The 21,284-nt window shown below is 33.8% G+C and overlaps 1 protein-coding gene across 1 annotated transcript; it reads right to left on the reverse strand.

Moving 5' to 3' along the window:
• Nucleotides 1–1,445: 1,445 nt before the first annotated feature.
• LOC143917085 (ras-like GTP-binding protein RhoL) lies at nt 1,446–17,257 on the reverse strand. The gene is made up of 6 exons (XM_077438482.1): nt 17,096–17,257; nt 6,224–6,385; nt 2,294–2,408; nt 2,100–2,217; nt 1,892–1,976; nt 1,446–1,814 (listed from the first exon to the last, which is right to left on the reverse strand). Exons 2-6 carry the CDS (start codon nt 6,343–6,345, stop codon nt 1,691–1,693), a joined length of 564 nt encoding a protein of 187 aa, XP_077294608.1. The 5' UTR covers nt 6,346–6,385; nt 17,096–17,257; the 3' UTR covers nt 1,446–1,690.
• Between the last annotated feature and the right edge of the window lie 4,027 nt (nt 17,258–21,284).

Here is a 21,284-nt window from a genome sequence, read left to right on the forward strand (position 1 = left end):
ATACAAATTATATTTGTATCATTTTGTTTCACTGTACTGCTTTCTTTTTATATTTTTATTCTGTATGTGTGCCATATATATATATTGAAAATATTTATGTACTTTTAAATTTCAGTGTAGTTGGTGTAACATGTTGTTATAAAATGTTGTCACTGTAATATTTAGAATCCAATTCGGATTGGACACGTGGCAGGGGAACCGAACAGAGAGATGTAATAAGAATAGAGGGGCCCTTACGAATAAATAATTGTTGTCAATTTTACGCGGTACGTCTCTATAAATACGCTACATCTCACGGAACACAATCGGATCAATTTACTTATAGAAATGTATCCCATGTTGTTTATTGTGTGTTTTTGAATGTATTGCGCGATTTTTACCGATGCTTGCCCATCTTGCGAGTAATATAAACAAACAGAGAAGTTTTTATCGGACATACGTCGAGCACTAAACGTCAAATACGACTGATGCTAAAATTATTTAGATCTGTCCGTGGACAGAATGTCACTTGACAACAAAAGAACACCTAAAGCCACTTCTATTAATATTACATTTCTCTGGAACCGAAACGAATTGGCTATATGCAGCAGAATACGATTGAATATCATACAATGACTTAGTATCTAATAATGAGAAGTATCTAATAAAGAAAATAAAACTTTATATTTAAAACATGCAAATTTGCACCGTAAAATTTTTATTATTTTAAAATATTGTACATATTTATAAAAATACAATTACGTTAAGTTTTTACAAAATCACTTTCTTCAATATTTGGTATATTAGATAAAAATAAATAATGATGAAGTAGAATCATTTCTAACTAGCAAAAAAACAGTTTCTTTTTAATGAATTATTATCGATAGAATGCAATTATGTTTTCTACTGAAAATTATTATAATAAAATTAAAATATGAATATGAAGAAATATTTTATTTTTAATATTAAATAATAAATAGTATATCAATATTATGGCGATATGGATTTGTATTCAGGTTGAGGAAAAAAGCAAATTTAATTGAATTTAACTATCTATCTAAGATAATATGTACTCATGACTAAGGATAGACCCTTGGGTTCTATTTCCCAGTAAAGAGGGGTTGCCTTTTGTCAATTTCTATTGTCAACCTTTTCTAGCTTTGTAGGACAATAGAAATTGACAAGAGGCAGCCCCTCTTTTCTGGAAAATAGAATCCGAGCGTCTATCCTTACTCATGACTAAAGCCCGGACCCTGAGGGGGCTGTATATTGTTCAAATGTTGTAAATGCATTGTTAAAGGTTTGCTGAACCTTTTTTACAAAGGATTTACAACAATTGAACAATAAACGGCACGCTTCCGGTCCTACCTCTACTCATGACATATCTTACATAGGAGACAATTGGTCACCTGTTAATATATAAAAATTTTCGTATTGGTTTTATTTTAAATTGATAACAATTCAATCCAAATATATATGCAGATATATTTAATTCAATTAAATACGTATGTACATACACAATGTATGCCTAATGAAAACTAAAAATGTTCTTTGAATGCATACCAACTGCATTCAAATGCATATGGCACTGTCTCGTAAAATACTTATAATATTGCTCACATATGTACACTTATGCATTCATTCATTGGTTTTTAAAGGTGAAATACTTAATCACACACTTTCAATTCCAATACATTTTCGTAGCACTCAACTATAAAATTTTACATGGTCTTGATTTCACGGGCCGTTTCTTCAAGACTGCCCTGACGGCTGCTTCGAAAACTTCCCGAAGTCCTTCCTGAGACACAGCAGAGCATTCAATGAAGGAAGCAGCCCTAAGATAAGAAATTCGCATGTAAATATTTACTTTAACACAAGCTTAAAGATGCAAATACAATTTAGAAGCACTTACTTTATTTTCTTTTTCAACCTCTTGCCCTCAGTGAATGTTATGATTTCGTCCTTCGTATTTGGAACCCTCAAATCCTTTTTAGTACCTGGAAAATATGTATTGTAATTAATTCTAGATTGATGCGAGTCAAAGTGTCCTTCGTGGAAATCATGTACTGTGATTGGATTCTAGATTAATGCGAGTCAAAAAAAGTTAGATTAATTATTACCTACTAATACTATAGGAATCGTCGGTGAGAAATGTTTTATTTCAGGAAACCATTTCGTATAAATATTCTCGTAAGAGGCTCGAGTGCTAATTGAATAGCATATGATGAAGCAATCCGTCTGAAATTAAATCCAAAACAATCATTAGTAGTTAACTATCATAAATATAATAATATATGAACATTGAATATTATACATTTGGGTATGACAGCGGTCTAAGTCTTTCATAATCTTCCTGGCCGGCTGTATCCCAGAGGGTCATATTAAATTGTTGGCCATCCACTGTAATATTGTCAGCATAATTGTCGAATCTGTAATGATGCAAATCATGAATTATTTTATTTTTAGATATGTACGTAGTATACATCATAATAATGGGTCTGCGTGACGAGCCAGAATGTTACATTACAGAAAACACAAATATCAGAAGGCAAAGATCGAAAATCGAAAGATCTTAAGTCGAAAGATCAAAAAAAAGGGTGCATGGTAAACGGTACATACTCACTTAATTTGCGCGATCAGGGTACAACAGGAACAAGAGGAACAGGCTTTTCCTCCCGTATTCTGCGCGCGCACATTAATACGGGAGGAAAAGCCTGTTCCTCTTGTTCCTGTTGTATCCTGCTCGCGCAAATTAAGTGAGTATGTACCGTTTACCATGCACCCTTATTTTTTGATCTTTCGAATTAAGATCTTTCGATTTTCGATCTTTGCCTTCCGATATTTGCGTTTTCTGTAATTTAACATTCTGGCTCGTCACGGAGACCGCATAATAATATGCCATGACAGGAATAACCTCAAGTCGACACAAATGGTTAGATCAATTTTTTGTACATACTAATAATTTTTTCAAAAAACTAAATTTTGCGAGAAATACATTATGTAAAATACATTTGCGAGAAATACATTATTCAACAAATTCAAGATGCTAATAATTCGTATTTGCGAGAAGCTGATGGAAAGGATACTGATTAATTGGATACGTCAAAACAATCAAGCTATAAAAATCGGGTTTGGTGCAAACAATCGACAAGCGCCAGACAGACTGAACCACAGATTAACTAGATGGCTGCTTTAAACGCAATTCTCGACTTCACGAATGATAGATTGCACATCAGATGACGAGTAACCTTTCGATGTGCACAGATGCAATTATTAAAATTGAGTTGGATCTTTCTGGCGAGTTTAATAAGGCAAAATTCGGAACTAAAGTATCAGAACCAGAGGACGTATACAGGGTAGGTATGTCGGGACTTCGGGTAGATTTCACGTAGTGTAAGTGCGAGCAGTGCGCACGCATAAGGTACACGTGTCGTTAATCTGTGGTTCAGTCTGTCTGGCGCTTGTCGATCGTTTGCACCGCATCGAGAAAAATCCTATGCTTCACCTGTATGGAATAACGCCTCGAATACTAACCTTTCCAAGCTCCAAGTATTACAAAATAAATCCCTAAAAATAATTTATAATACACCCATATATACTAACTTGAAAAAACTGCACGCCATATATAATATTCCGTTTGTTACAGACATTACAAACAAACTAACTAGTAGATTCTATGACAGAATCACTAATAACCATACTAACACACTTGTGAAGAGTCTCGGTGATTATAACAAAATGTCTATACCCTTCAGGTATAGCACACAGATTGCCTAAACACAATCTGCTTTAGGTCATCGACTTTAGAGAGTCTTTAATTAATATTATGTATTAGATGTATTATGAGCATTTATAAGGATTGTAAATAGGTTTTTGAGCACTTTTTCGTATTGTAGTCGGGGTACATGTGTATTGACCGTATCCCAGCCTAACGAAACACTGTTGTGCTTGTTTTATTAAGTTTTATTTTTTGCCTATGGTTGTACAAAGGTATTATATTTGGGCAAAAGTATGGCGTTCAGCGGTCTCTGGATATGGTAGAGTGTCGCTGGCTCGGCATTCGCTTATGTTCAGCAGGTCTCTGGATGCGGCAGTGTGTTGCTGCCTCGTTCTTCGGCTATGTTCGGAAGGTCTCTGGATACGGCAGTGTGTTGCTGGCTCGTTCGGCTGGTTGATCTTCCAAGTCCGCGTGGTGTAGTGGTGGCAGGTCAGGAGCTGGATGTTGACTGGTCTGCTGCTGTGTGTCGACGCTTGCTGCTGTGGGTCGACTGGCGTTGTTTGGGTTGTACCTCCTTTTATAGTATTTCTGGTATCGCCTGACCCATGGTGGTGGTTGTTGATGCGTAAGCGAGGAATGTTCTTTTGTTGATGGGGTGGACTTTTCTGGAACGATTGGCGCCGTTCCGCTCGATGTAGTTTAATGGCGGCGGCGTGTTTCCTCCGTTTTGGTTCCGCTCGACTGGTAGGGGCGTTCCGCTTGAGTTTAATATAATGGCTGCAGGTGTGCTTCGATTGGTTTTGTTCCGCTCGAGTGTGAGGGGTGGAACATTCTCGAAGGATTTGGCACCGTTCCGCTTGAGTTTAATATAATGGCTGCAGGTGTGCTTGGACTGGTTTTGGGAATGTATTCTGCGTCGCAGTAAATGTTTTGATGATTGTGAAGAGATTCCCACAGTATTATGCTGTACATTAACATTAGAATAATATAATACTATGATTACTAAATTAAATTAAATTGTAAAATAGAAAATGATCAGTAGCTATTAAAATAGAAATAAGATGAATTGTGAACATAATTTCGTAATAATAAAAAGCATTTAAAAATCAAAATCAAGCTAGAAAAATCGGAAAATCCTAACAGTAGAGAGTCGATCTGTGTTTTTAGTCACCACGAGACCTCCCCAGCAGCGTATTTGGCCGGAACTTGAACCCAAAATTGGTATGCAATAGCTCTACCAGTGCACTACGGAGTGGCTATTTAAATGTATTTGACAATTATTAATAAAAAATGGTTGTGGCTATTTGAAGGTACTATATCTGCGAATTATTGGCTATTTGCAGGCACTATATATCTGCGACAGGCGCAAAGCCTTCTGCGCATAATCCGATTATAATTTCTTACATTTTATGTATGCTAGACTTGTTTAATCAATCGTTCATTATTTTAATCTTATATGTTTAATCAATCGTTCATACTACGTCACTTTACGAGTTCGAACTAAATTTTAAGAGGTTTAAAACAAAATTTTATCAGTAAACACGCTGACAGTGACAGTTCACGCGCATGCGCAGAAGGCTTTGCGCCTGTCGCAGATATAGTACCTGCAAATAGCCAATATTTTGCAGATATAGTACCTGCAAATAGCCACAACCATTAATAAAACCAACCTTGAAAATGTAACTGGTTATGATTTCACTGAAACGTCAGTGAAAATATATTTTCACTGTGACATAAAATTGAGTAGATGAAATTACTGATTTCAGCAAATGCATGACAAATCAAATGCTTCAATTTTATACAAAATATATGGAAGGAAGCGGAGAAAACCTAGAGGATGATATGCAAATATATGGCACACAATGGATGAAGTTAGTACTAGTTTAGTGATGAAGATGACATTTTAAATGGTACTGTTACAAAGGACGAAAATCATTATTACTATTTACATACTAAAAAAAATATATGCTTTTCACATTTCATTACATAACTATTTGCACCACGGAGATAAATATGTAAATGTTCTGACCAATAGAAATAATATCTTTTGGGGTTTTCGTACTTCAGTAACAAAGATCTCAATCTCACATTTCATTACATAACTATTTGCACCACGGAGATAAATATGTAATGTTCTGACCAATAGAAATAATATCTTTTGGGGTTTTCGTACTTCAGTAACAAAGATCTCAATCAATTGGAATCAAAATTAGAGTTTGCTTACTGCAAAAGCTATTGAAATGAAATGTAGGTATAGTTTGCAATGAAATTCACCCCACAGTACCAAATAATCAAATAATCATTTTAATATCACCACAAAAGCCAAACTATTTAACTAAAAAAACATGTTTTTATATAGAATCTTTATCACTATTCATTATTCGGTACATTGAAACATTATAAAAAATTAATTTTACTTACACAATGTTTCACTTCTGATTCAAACCGATACCATAACATGTTTTATACACACTATCTACACATAATGATTGTACCACACAATCTAATAATCATAATCATACTCACACAGTAGGCACATATTCTTGAGGAAACTCCTTGGTTGTGTAAGTGATGAGCATGCAAGTCTTGCCGACCATTCCATCACCAACAGTAGTAACTTTAATGGGTCTTATTCTACTGTTGGCCATCTTCACTGTTGTTCACATGTGCAATCACCGATGAAACACACTGAAAACCACCGATAAATTATCAATCAAACTCCGGCTGATAATGCCAAACACAAAGCTGTCAATAACAGCCAAAGACAGCCAAATGGTAATACTTCTAAATACACAACAGACCTTGCAAAGGGACCTTAATAATATGACATCACACTGAAAGCTGGCAGAGATAAGATTCAGCCAGTTTCAAGATAGATAACACTGATGCTATATCTGTGTGTTTGTGTGTGTTCGTATCTTTTCATGGAAATAATATCACTGAACAGAACGGTTGCACACAATTTTACATATTCGATTTAATTGAAGCGAACCTTTATAGAACACAATGACAGGGCATTGTATACAAATTGATTCTTTGAAATTAGTTGCGTTAAAGAATGCTTACATATTCATTGTATAAAAATGATTAGGATGTCTGTCTGTAATCTGTTGTTGGGGAACGCATATGCCATTTGAATAAAAAAAAACTGTTTATTCTATTTAATTTACTGGAACGCAACAAAAGATGTTAAATATATAATAAAATCCTTGTAAAAATAAAGGTTGTGGCTATTTGCAGGTACTATATCTGCAAATTATTGGCTATTTGCAGGTAATATATCTGCGAATTATTGGCTATTTGCAGGTACTATATCTGCGACAGGCGCAAAGCCTTCTGCGCATGCGCGTGAACTGTCACTGTCAGCGTATTTACTGTTAAAATTTTGTTTTAAACCTCTTAAAATTTAGTTCGAGCTCGTAAAGTGACGTAGAGTAAAAAATATAATCCAAATTAGTTAATATTATTAATTGTTAGAAGATTATTATTATTATATACAACGTCTAAAGGTCTGTTCATACCTATCCAGCATGACCCGTATCCTGCAGGTGTCATGCAACTGCGGATAGTATTCTTTGGTACATTATATGGACGTATTCATACTCCATTCGCGCATGCGCATTTACGCATTCATGCGCGTCCATATAGAATGTACTAAAGAATACTGCCCGTACTTGCAGGATTCGGGTCGTGCTGGATAGGTATGAACAGACCTTAATACCTACATACAAGTACAAGCCGCAAACTAGCTGAATTATATAAATCTATTATAAAAACGTGCGAAATTTATTTGCCTCATGTATAATGAAAGATTGATTAGACAAGTCTAGCATACATTAAATGTAAGAAATTATAATCGGATTATAAGTTCACGCGCATGCGCAGAAGGCTTTGCACCTGTCGCAGATACATATAGTACCTGCGAATAGCCAATAGTTCGCATATATAGTACCTGCAAATAGCCACAACCAAAAATAAAAAAGATTATATTAAAGTAACATTACATGAAATTGATGTTGACAAGCTAACCTCTAGTATCAATACCAGCGAAGTCAAGTCAGTGAGTTTGTGCGCCATCGACTTGGTGCAATCCCCAAAACTGGAGTGACGTATTTCAACCCTTTATACTTTATAGGACGATGGAAAATCTACTCCATATATAAATATGAATGTTTGTTTTTCTACTTTATAATTTATTTATTTTTTAAAAACAGAAACAAATTATTGTATAATTTTCAATTATTTAGAACTAAAAAATTAAATTGTTTTTAGTATTTTCAACGCCAGATAATTTTTCTGGTATATTTATTTATTTTATATCAATTAATCATGCACACTCACTTAACAGATTGCTCCAAAGCAACGAGTGTGCTAAACAGATTAAGAACAGAAGAAAAAATACATGAATTACAGAAGAAAAAAATTACATGCCATTAAAAATTCTTACAATAAATAAAAATATAACAACCAAGTCAACAGTCAACAATTTAAATGGTCAACTATTAACTCCTCTAGTTGATCGAGACCCCCGTAGCCGAGGAAGCGTTGCAGCGAATGAAAAGATATGCATATGACAAATAATGTCAATGGCACCATCCAGTGAATTTAAGAAACGGAGAATTAAAATATGTCACAGTTCTTGACAGAGGAATATGGTATAGGGGACGATGTCGGGTCTAGATCAAACTCTCAGGAGAATGCTGCCTAATTTCCGCCATGAGATAAAACCTCTATATATAGAAAACAAGAACTTGATGTGGACAAAATTCCTCCTGTGTTCAAGAGCAGTGTAGCCGACCATACCCGTGACAAATCTTGAAGGAAATAAATATAGGTAAATCCCATATTGCTCCTTATAAAGAAGCCGGAGAATGCGTCTTTGGATAAGTTCAAGTTTATTAGATTGAGTTTTGGCTGACGGACTCCAGATCTTAGAGGCGTACTGCATGATACTTCTCACCAGAGCATTGTGCAGCAGCCTCAGAACAATGGGATTATGGAAATGCTAGAGGATTGCGAAAAATAAATCCTAGCATCCTTGAAGCTGAGCAACACACATAATCAATGTGATTGGAGAACCTTAGGTCACTCTGAAAAGCAACCCCAAGATCAACAGTAGATTCTACCCAGTTACATACACATATATACAGGAAGGTCTATCAGGTAAACCCCAATGCGCCTTCCTAGCCAATTACAAAAATTGCAGCATTTTTTTATTACATAAATCGCTGAATTTCGAGATGCTGAAGAACACGAAATGAGCTATTAATTAAATAATTAATAAATTAATCCATAGATACATCTATGGATTTAGACGAACCCGGTAATCTCTTGTTGCTAAACATAATCTCTTGTTGCTAAACATAAACGCAACCACCCAGCCATACTGTTTGCTATTTAATATATGTATTAAGCAAGACATTCATTTGTAATTCATCGAATACTTAGATTGAACTTTTTTTTCTAATCTCATATTTCTAATCCGATGATCAAACTGAGTATTATATGAGCATTTTTTTGTACGAATGCTACAGATAAATTTCAAATTCCATTCGTTTTCATTGGAATTTCAATATAATACATTTTTACGCACTCAACAGTTTATTTCATATGTTAAATATACATGAAGGTCATTTTTATCATCACGCTGGTATTAAATCGCTGCTATATTATCTTGTCTCTGCTACTATATCCTCTTTTCATTACATACACCCCCTTTAATCAAGTTAAAGTTCATAGGGCCAATAATAATACACGTTCCAACAATGCTGAAAGCAAAAGAACCAAACATGTTTTTCCACTAAAGTAACAAAAGCATTTGCCCTAATGAGTATCTGTCTAATATTTATGACCAGAACTATACCAAGGCATTGGCAACGGGACATTTGCCGAGGGTGCAAAAATATGAAGGGCCCTCGGAGCGTGAAGCAAAACTTTCTTACGACGAATAATACAATATGAACAATACATTTATTAAAAGTTTCATTTAAACGCTTAGACGTAAATAGACCGTTAGTTAGTGGGCACTCATTCAGGTATGTCATTTTTCTTTGGACTTGTCTGTATGTCTTTTTTTCATTAAGCTATTAAAAAAATACATAAAGAGGAGCTTATAATATTGTAACGTGGGAACATGAGAGAGAGTATCCACTGTCTAAGCGTATTCTTGGGTGAAAAATAGAGACCTCGGATTAGACTACGCTACACAAAGGATACGCTGGAGTTCTCACAGACCTGGGTGAGTGCGTGTATTAACAATAGACTTGCCACGGAAGACATTTACTTGCCTAGACAATACACATTAATGAATCGGGGAAGCTGTACTGTGCAACTTGTCCTTTATAAGGAGGTACACACGGTAGACCAGATTATTCTGGAGTGAGCGGTGGTTCTGTGTAAATGCTGTGAAGCGACTTCGGTCTATGATTTGGATCCCGAACCCACCTCTACGCAATATCAAGATATTAGCCAGCAGCATAGCTCAGTCGTTAAGCTTCTGCTTAACGTCGAGAGGCGCTGGTTTCGATCTCTGGGCCTGGGCCCGAATGAAAATGAATTTTTCAGAGTATGCTGTTGGTCAGACCTGGATTTGTGACTCCAGGCTGATCGTTTCCTATCAAAGTTTGCCAATTTTATCTGATTTCATTGTTGAAGCGGTTCCCGGGAAAAAAATTGGCTAAAAATCCTTCCTACCTACTATGTCACCACTATTTGAAGTATGATTGATGTACAATAAAATGAATGTACAATTCATATATGACTCGTTAATTTGCGAGTTTTTCAGTGTCTCGTAATTCAACGACTTGTAATAAAAATGCCACATGTGTAATTGTAATTGTAATTTGTAATTGGCCAGGAAGGTGCATTGGGATTTACCTGTAAGGCCTTCCTGGTATACATACATATGTGTGTAAAATAAATAAATAAATTTGCCAAGGGCGCCAAAGTCATTGGTACGGCTCTGTTTATGACTATATGTCGATACATACATACTTAAGAGCAGCGATTTTAAAAATACAACGGCTAGACCTATAGATCTACGTGTGTATGTGTGTATGTAGTTGCACCGAAATTAAAAGACAACGAAGTCATCGCACCAATTAAATAAATAGAGCGGTGGTACACCTACGCTCGCCGAGATAAATGAAAAATGAGTTTTGATCATGTCTAGAATTGTAGAATGTTAGCGCAATTAGTAGTAGTCGGCAGCTTCACAGCGGCTGTTAAAAAACGGCGTCAATTCATTCACGCAGTGTCGCCAACCCCGCCGCAATTAATTTACTTTCGTCCGCTTTAACGGCCAATAGTCATTTCAAATTTGCCTAATGTGCACGAATGACCATTTTGCACAGTCAACCGATATGATATTCGAGATACAACTGTTTCGTTTTATATATCGAAGATATTTCAGAGTGAAATACACATACACGATACATTCGCACTTAGCGCATTCTGTAGAAATTGAATAACAATTGAATTTAGTTTATTTCGGCGCTCCTAATTACAGGAATATTTTTCACAAATATTTACATCGAATATTGTTCCACGATTCGTGGGCTGATATGATTGAAAATATTAAAATCCCAACTTAAATACATACATATGTAATTATGTATGTATGGGAAAACTTGCGACACATTACATATACATATACATTATACATACATATACATATGTATGTACGTACAGAGAAAAATATAAACAGTAAAGGGGAAATGAAAAGAATTTAATGTACTTGTGCCGTACAACTCTCCAAGTTGCAACTTATTAGTAATAAGTAGAGCCCGGATAAACAAGGTGCCGTTTATTGTTCAAATGCTGTAAATGCATTGTTAAAGGTTTAAAGGAACAATGAGCGGCACCTTGGCTATCCGTACTCTAGTAATAAGTTATTTATTACAATACTAGTGTTGTGCCCGATGAAATATCATCGCATGGGTGTTGGCATATTAAGTTATTAAATAAAAAAAAATCGTGGCGGCAATGAGCGGCACCTTGGCTATCCTGTGCTCGATCCGCACGCGGTCGAATTCTTTTCAAATACCTTTTAAATATATTTAACTAGCCGTATTACCCGGCTTCGCTCGGTATTTGTAATATAAACCGCTTAAACATGACTAATCTAATAGTAAACATTTTATTAAATTTATTTAATAGTTATATGAATTTATTTGAATACTCATTTGTTTTTTTTTATTAATTTGACTGTCACGAACAAAAACATATATAGTCTCTTATAAAAACATATATGTACAACCCGGGGTCTGCGCCCCCTAGGCGTCTGCGGCCCCTAGGGGGCGAAGACCTAGGGATTCGCCATCGATGCCTACGCCCCCGGGAGCTTCGAATCCTTTGAATCGGAAAAAAGCGAATTATTCGTTCGATGACATCAGAACTGTCGACTATTAATTAAATTGATGAAAAATACGTATATACATATGTACATACGAACAAACTTTAGTGTTTTATATGTTACATTTAATATTTATATTTAATTGTTTAATATGAAAATAAAATGGTAAATACTACCTACCTACCTACATATGGATAAACAATATAAAATACCAATAGAAAAATGAATGAATTAAATAAATTTTCAATAGATGGCGCCAGATGCTTAGAGACTTAACGCCGTATATTAGCCTAAAGGAAACATTGGTAGCAAACAGTATATATACAAGTTTTTTTTCTTTTGTTATTATATTCGCACATTTTGTTGGAAGTTGTTTTAGCTGTGACGTACATATGTACATATGTCAAATTGAAACGACTATCATAGTGCGGCGAGATACTTATCTTACAAAGCTACATACAGACACAAAGATACACAGACAGACCTTTTTTTAGTTTAAGTGGCCAACAACTATGTACCTATTCATATATCCTGGCCAACAACTGCGACGACTCCTACGAAAAAATCTTCAAAATACTTTTATTACACTTAGTTATTTGAATCCTATCGTTTTATGAAATTATTCGATGCTTATTTCGATCTTATAATTAGAAATGTATCATATTGAACTTTTAATAGACGGTAAATTACGTACATATGCTTATTGATTGAATACAACTGGGCCACAATGTGTTTTCAAACTAACTTTTCTACTATAAAAACCTCCTTGAATACATATATAACAACAAGGTCCCTTCGCAAGTTTTAGCATTCAATTAGAACTAAAACGTCAAACAAAACAGATTCAAGGTACTGTTTACTAATACACCTATAAAGTACAAATATGTAGGCAGATACTAATTGTCAAAGATACTACTAGCTCATGTGTGTCGAATAAACCTATCTAATCTTTTTTTGGTAGCGCTACATTTAACGATAAATTATAATCGATATTTTTTATTGTATGTATGTATACGATATTGTAAAATAATGAGGAATTAAGGTAATCGTAAAATTCATCTTAATAGTTGAAATTTTTATATATAAAAAAAGAATACAACTAAGAACATTTCAGATAAAATAAATATTTAAGGATAAATTTGAAAATATAATACTTAGTTATTTGAGGAAGGATAAACTGGGGATGACGAATAGAAAAAATACAAATAAGCGCATTAGTAATTTTTATTAAAGTACAACTGGATCGTCATTAATTTTCACAACGAACTGACGTCATTGGTCAGTTAGCCGCGTTAAAAAGTTGACACATGTGCACACATACACACAAATTTCTATATTTAAAAATTTTAAATAACATTCCCGGCGATAATGAAAACGCTTGTGGTCACCGGAAACGCTGGCGTATGTATACATACGTATATATTTATGTCCAGAAACGTCGGTACAAACTGCGATATGGAACAATATTTAGGCATTTATTTGACCACTAAATTGGATTACTTAATATGGGCCTACGCGAAGAAATTTATCTGCAGGCAAGTCTCTAGCTATTGGTCTTTCGTAGACAAGTCTCTAGCTATTGGTCTTTCAAAACGAAATCGAGTGATTTGTATCTAGATGTCTCATAAGCAAAGATCGGCGTTGAATGTACATATACATATGCTTATCGCATAAAAAATGGTTCAATATTGTCAATTTCTTAGAAAAACCATGTTTTTTGCTCTCTTGCTTTGAACACTAATAGGGCGGTCTATTGCTTATTTGAAAAGCATCCGTCCAACGCCTATCTTTGCTCATAAGCTGTCTCCATTTGTTCACTCTTTACAAGGCTATTATATGTTTCATTTCGCTAATGATTCAGACAAAGTTCCTCCATTCTACCGATCGGTTTGAAACTTTGTTTCATACTACGTGCGTGCGACAAGCGCATGCGTCTTGACGCATGAAAAATTAACAAGTGGAGACATACTCGTACATAGCTATAGGGTGCCCAGAAAATCCGCGCACGACAATACCGCGCTGAAAATCCCCGTCAATGCCACGTCGACAGAACGAGCCGCGCTGACAATGCCGCGCAAATAAAAATTACAAAATTTAATGAAACAGAAGTTCTTCTTAGAAGATAGGAGGATAGGAGAAAAAAAGTATTTAAAAAGAAATTGAGAAGCACTGGTACGAAAGATTCGTTATATTTAACTATATGTAAACTAATGCAACTTAATAAAATATTGATCAAAGCATTGGATTCTGATATAATATTTATTCGGACTCTGATATAATATTTTGTCCTGCGCGGCATGTTGGCGCGGCATTGTCGTTCGCGGCATTGTCAGCGCGGATTTGTCGGGGTGTCCACCCATAGAGTTTATCGTAGCGCGTCTAACTCTTAAAATATAATTTACAAAAACCCTACGACAGACATATCTACCGACAAGTATTTCCATGAATGCCTACCTTTAGTCGTATTTGCATTTTTACTTTCGCCAAAGAAACTACTGTGAAATATATTTTCCAATACTTTCCGCTATGAATTGTGTATAAAAATATCCAATATGAGAGAAATATGAGAGAAATATATACCTAACTTTCAGAATATCTGATTCAATTAAATATTTTATATTTAAAACTGAAACGGCGTCTGTAATTCGTTTCAAAGTCATCAAAGTCGTTTGATTGGCTGTTATCAAAGTCGTTTCTGATTGGTCAAAGACGTTTGTGATTGGTCGGTCGTTAAATAATTTTTTTTCGATTCAAATAATAAATTTAATAAAAAAACAAATGAAGATTTTTTTCACAGTTTTCATTTAATTTCCATTTACCGAGAGAAGCCGGGTAGCACCACTATCTAATATATAATTTCGAAAGAGACTTTGTAACTATAGTTGGGTGGGAAACGAAAACAAGTCAAAGTTTCGAAAATGACGAAAAATTCGCGTCCGGGCCCGGGGGGCGATGGGGTCGCAGGCGCCGGATTCTGGCATACATATAATTTCAAAAGAGACTTAATATATATGTATGTTTGTTCGTGACAGTCAATTTAATAAAAAAAAACAAGTGAATATTCAAATAAATTTATATAAAATAAAGCTATTCAAATAAATTTAATAAAATGTTTACTATAAGATTAGTCATGTTTAAGCGGTTTATATTACAAATACCGAGCAAAGCCGGGTAAAACCACTAGTTATTCATAAAGAGGAAAAATTGGTTTCCATAAAAAATCATTAAAGATTCAATGTCATATTTCATTATGAGGAAATTTTTAATGCATAAATGTCAGACAACACACCAAAGCAATATTTAAAAAAAAAATATATATATATATATATATATATATATATATATATATATATATATATATATATAATGTAGATATGTATAATCATATTTATATGGCGACATCATAGAGTGATAAGCATTTTTATCTGATTAGTAAACACTAGATTTGCTTATGATATTAAGTATGAATTCTATTCGGCGATCCGAGCTATGGTAACTTATTAGATACGTATGCACGTATACTTATATGACGTCAATCATCAAGTCTGACATATTCAGAATACATTTGAAGCATTTATTGATGTGCGTCATACTGTCAGACTGACTAAATACCCATATAAATGGAAGAGCAAAAAAAAAAATCCTCAAAAGGGTGTGGATGTGCAGCTCGTCCCTTTTTTATTTATTTATAAATGATACATTTCTTTTAAGAAGCATATATGGTTAATTTCGGTTGCATTAAAGTTTGTTCGTGATTAGGAAGGAAACGTGAACCCAATTGTAGCTGCAAAATTTTTAATTCCTGGTTCATCAAATATCGAAGAACATAATATTGAAAAAATTTTTAATTCCTGGTTCATCAAATATCGAAGAACATAATATAAGAACATAAATATTGAAGAACTGGGGGGCTGCAGCCCCCCAGCCCATATGGACGAGCCGCCGCTGATACTCATTATGCTAAAACTAGTGTTGTACCCGATGAAATATCATCGCATGGGTGTTGGCATTTTAAGTTATTAAATAAAAAAAAATTAAAAGAAATATGTCGGTTCTGTGTTTGATCCGCACGCGGTCGATTTTTTTTCAAATACCTTTTAAATATATTTAATTTAAATATTTAGATTTAGTTGTTTAATATGAAAAAAATGGTAAAAAATACCTACCCACCTACATATAAACAATATAAAACACCAATAGAAAAAATAATTAATTAAATCAATTTTCAATAGATGGCGCTAAATTCTCAAAGCGCCGTCTATTAGCCTAGAGGAGACTTGGTAGCAAACAGTATATATATATATATATATATATATATATATATATATATATATATATATATATATATATATATATATATATATATATATGTATATATATATATATATATATATATATATATATATATATATATATATATATATATATTATATTCGTACGTTTTGTTGGCATTGTTTTAGCTGTGACGTACATATGTATTTCGAATTGAAACGACTATTATATGTAGTACGGCGAGCGTTATCTTACACAGACACACAGAATAGCGATATTATTATATGATGAACACACACGTAACTAAACGAGAAATAACGTCACAAAAAAATTTCACCTGCAGCGCATTTTTTATTTTTATTTAATCAACATTGGCTATTGAAAGTTTAACACGTTATAACTTTATGAAAAAACTACTAACTAACCACCAAAGAAACTACAACTAACCGATACATACATATATAAAGCTTTCACACCGAATGGAAAAAAGTATAAAAGACGCCATTTTGAAATCCATAACTTAAAACAGTTGATTGTTTGGTGTAAATTTGATATGAAAATGTAATACTGTAATTTTAGTTAGATTGGACAATTTAAGCTACAGATAGGTGTCGCTCGACAAAAATTCGCAAACAAGCAATGATTACCCATAAACCTGCATACAGACTGTTCGCTTCAATAAGATTTGGTTTCGTTTTAAATGGATTAACTATAATACTAAGTACACTAAAAGATTGCATAAACTGCTAATATTATAATGCATGCACTGTTACCGTTGTCCGTGTCTGGTAAAGTTTATCGAATCGATCACTATACACGTCTTTTTCACACTCAAATTAATGTAATCAACATTGGGATTGGAAAGTTTGAAAATAATATGCACAGAGAGGCACACGGTTACACAACCGAACCACACGAGAACTATTGTTTCAACTGGGCTGTTAATCATACCGCAAGTCAGTGCTCGCATCGTGGTGGCACGCGTACCGTTGATAAGTACCTAATAATTACAGCTCAAAAAGTATAGGGAAAATGCTACAGTCGTTGGCCACTAAAAATCTTAATCAGTTTGGGATTTAAGCTGTCATCATCGCGACAAACTTTCGGTTTATCTCTTGTCAAATTCACTTATCTAATATGTATATAATTTCGAAAGTGACTTTGTATGTTTGTTTGGTTCATAGAATATTCATATAAATTTAAATAAAATAAAACTCAAATCATTTAAATAAAAAAAAATTCAAATGAATTTCATAAAATGTTTACTATTAGATTGGCCATATTTGAGTTGTTTATATTACAAACACCGAGCGAAGCCGGGTAAAAACACTAGTTGTAAATAAGTAAGGAAAAGTTGTAACGCCAGTTGATGTCAAAATAACATGTAATTAATTCAATTCAATTATTAGCTATTAAATCAAAGTGGCATAAAGGCAAATAAACAAAAATCCTGTGATAATACTGAATACCTTTCTTGAACTCAACAGTGCTCCTGTTTACTACTAACCGATAGCAACATATTATTTCGCCATCAATCGGCATTATTGTGTATTTTTTGTACTGTTTAAGTATTTTATGTGTATTGTGTCTTTATATATTGTGAAAGCGGGAAATCACTAATGGATTATGATTCAGTTATATTAATTAAATCGAAGACAAAATTGAAGTCGAAATTGATATCGAGACCGAAGTCAAGACTGTAGTCGAGATCGAAGTCATATATTCTGATTTTTCATATATTCTGGCGCGGTTTTGTCATCGAGCGCTTTTTGCTGGGGCGGTTTTGTCGGCGCGCGGCTATGTCTGTCGCGGCTTTGTCGCGGCACATATTGACCAAGTGGTTTTGACTGGATACCATGTATGCTTACCCTGCAATATTTTTTAAATTAGCGGAAACGGTAATTGCAACAACGTTGTAATGTGCTTTTCATAGGATTTCTCATTTAAAATATTTGGCCTTATAGCATATCGAAGGTTTTGACAGCCAAAAGTTTCATACGACACCCGGTGAGTGTATTTTAATAAATATAACTTTATGTAACTGTTAAGGTTTAAACTAAAACCAATTGTTCGTGTATGATCAAATTAGTATGTTTATGAACGAGCCGGAGTGAACACTCGGACTTCAACATATACACTGGCTAGCAACTATAGTCTTTATCAATAATCTTTCATAAACTGAAGTACTTACTTATAATTTACTGACAGCTCCTTCATCATGTTTAATATATAATTTCGAAAGAGACTTTGTATGTTTGTATCTTTGGTTGGGAACTTCGAAAACAAAACAAAGTTTCTATGACGATTATTCAATTGGTTGAATATTATATTTTTTTCGATTCAAATAAATTTAATAAAAAAACAAATGGATATTTACTATTAGATTCGCCATGTTTAAGCTGTTTATATTACAAATACTGAACGAAGCCAGGAAAAACAACTATATTAGTTACATACATATATGCAAGGGCGTCATTTGATGGGGGGGGGGGGGGGGCTGGGGTGAAGAGGACTATCCACGTTATTTAATGTATTATTATGAATTTGAATTAAAATACTAAACCACCAAAAATAGAATATCTTTAGAACGCTTTCATACGTCGATTATTCCCAGAAAAAAAATGTTAACTCCCAAAAATATTTTGTATTGTTGTTTGTCTTGCTTTGAAGGATTTTCAGGGGACTATTTTGTACTTTATATACACTCATTTTTTAATAAAATACCCTAGAAAGTCATTCCTAACAGGTCAAAAAGAAAAGCTGAAATTACGCCCCTGCATATATACATATGTACATACATACGAGGAAGGCCTAACAGGTAAACCCCAATGCGCTTTCCTGGCCAATTACAAACAATGCAGCATTTTTATTACATTCGCTGGATTGTAAATAGGTTTTTGAGCTCTTTTTCCTATTATGCTTTAGATTAACATTAGAATAATATAATACTGTGATTACTAACCAAATTAAATTAAAATTGTAAAATAGAAAATGATCAGTAGATCAGCAGCTATTAAAATAGATATAAGATGTATTGTGAACATAATTTCGTAATAATAAAAAGCATTTTAAAATCAAAATAACATTCGCTGAATTACGAGACACTAAATTAACGAGTCATATATAAAATTTTACTGTACATAAATCATATTCGAATAATAGTGACATAGTAGGTAGGATGGTTTTTAGCCAATTTATTGGAGGAACCGTTTCAACAATGGAATCATAATTGTCATAATTATCCAAGTCTGACCAGCAGCATTTACAATCGAGGTCAACTCACGGGATCGAACCCGGCGACCACCGAGCCATATTGCTGGCCAAATATGTATGTACATATGTAGCATCATTTTATGTAGCATATGTAACTAGACTTAATGTTAATTGCGTCACACCAGCATGTATGTACGTAAGCTTAGACGCAATGAACATTGAAAAAATTCTAAGAAATTAACAAAATTTAAAAACACTAAGCAATTAGGCGATGACCAAAAAAAAAAGAATCACTCGCACATTAAGTACAATTCACAGTTCCCCTTGACCTTGGAGTTCTCCATTTTTGTTTAAACAATTGTATGTGTTATTTGCATGCGTCTGGGTTTCGTTTAAAATATTCACACTCAGTTCATTGGTATGTCGACAGATAAAGATTTGATATCAAAGTATGGTAATCGACAATATAATATATTATACATATATCGACAGAGAAAAGGTTCGCCATCACGTCATTATAAGGAATGAAATGCTTATCTTATCTGATGTGTGGGTAGATTGACTCATGTACCTATGATTTTCTTACGGGCTGTAAACATGAATATAACCTTTAACCGGACGAATAAATAAGGTTTTAGGACTATTCTGTGTGTATTTTAAATAAGGACTGATGGAAAATGTAATCATAGTAACATATTACATATGAAATAGAGATATTTGTTTATTTATATCTGTCTCAAATATGGTAAAATAGAAAAACAGAGACATTGCTAGTGGTAATCGGATTATTAGTCACTTTGCGATAAATTTTTGTCATGAAAATTGCGAATACGGAATATTTGGCAGTCGAGTTCTTGTTAGTATGATGGACTTTTCGGCTGCCGTTATAGAGATTTTAGTGACTTTTGGGCGAGCGCTTTGTGACCAATAATCACCAAACCACAATATCTTTGTAAAAAATAAAATATGTTCCATAATATGTATGTGCGTACCGAAACAGTAGCAACCGACACGATCTGTTCATATTATACAGCAATATATGTATGTATATCACTAAAACGTATCAAGCAAAGTTTTGCCAAGCGCATATGAATGTTTTGTGAAAATATTCGACGAAAGCAATATTGCACCGTATTGTCGCACTCTGTAGTGCATATATAAACCGATTTTACCTTGCCCAAAAAAAGTATGACCGTGCCGAAAACGGGCGGTGCTGTATAGCAGGAATAGAACTAGTCTTTTCCGCGCAGTGTTGTACCGAGCTACATAATATAAATGGACTTTTGTGAGTATTTGCTTGCAAATTTTATAGTTTGCAACTTCCATATTTTGGCAACAGATTAAAGTCGTACAATTGTTTAATAGCTCAGTCATACAAGTGAATATTCAGACCTATATAGCATGTATGTACATATGTATGTATTTGTATTATATTAATTCTATCGAGGTTTTTTATGTTTTTCTCAGAAACCTTTTGGTTTATTGGACGAAAATTTTATATCTAAAAGTTTAAGCTTAATAACAAGCTATGTATAAAATTTGGTAAGCATCCGTCAACGGGAAGTGGCAGTTTACTCTTGTTTGATTTTTCTTCCACTATTTTTTTCGACCCCTTAAACATGTGTGATCTTAACGAAAAAAAAGTCAATTGTAATTCTTGTATTAATATAATGAAAATAAAAAAAATGATTAAATTTTATAAACCGGAAGTGAAATTTTTTCCTTTTAGAAAGGTCAAAAATGTTGTGC

The sequence above is a fragment of the Arctopsyche grandis genome, chromosome 9, assembly GCF_051622035.1.
Source record: "Arctopsyche grandis isolate Sample6627 chromosome 9, ASM5162203v2, whole genome shotgun sequence".
In the NCBI taxonomy this organism is placed as follows: domain Eukaryota; kingdom Metazoa; phylum Arthropoda; class Insecta; order Trichoptera; family Hydropsychidae; genus Arctopsyche; species Arctopsyche grandis.

Excerpts from the sequence above, each read along its gene's own strand:
- LOC143917085 (XM_077438482.1), bottom strand. The coding sequence starts at position 6,345 with ATGGCCAACAGTAGAATAAGACCCATTAAAGTTACTACTGTTGGTGAT. Across the intron at positions 2,218-2,293 it reads GACCGCTGTCATACCCAAAT|ACGGATTGCTTCATCATATG; the intron begins GTATAATATTCA and ends ATTTAATTTCAG. Across the intron at positions 1,815-1,891 it reads AGGTTGAAAAAGAAAATAAA|GGCTGCTTCCTTCATTGAAT; the intron begins GTAAGTGCTTCT and ends TTCTTATCTTAG.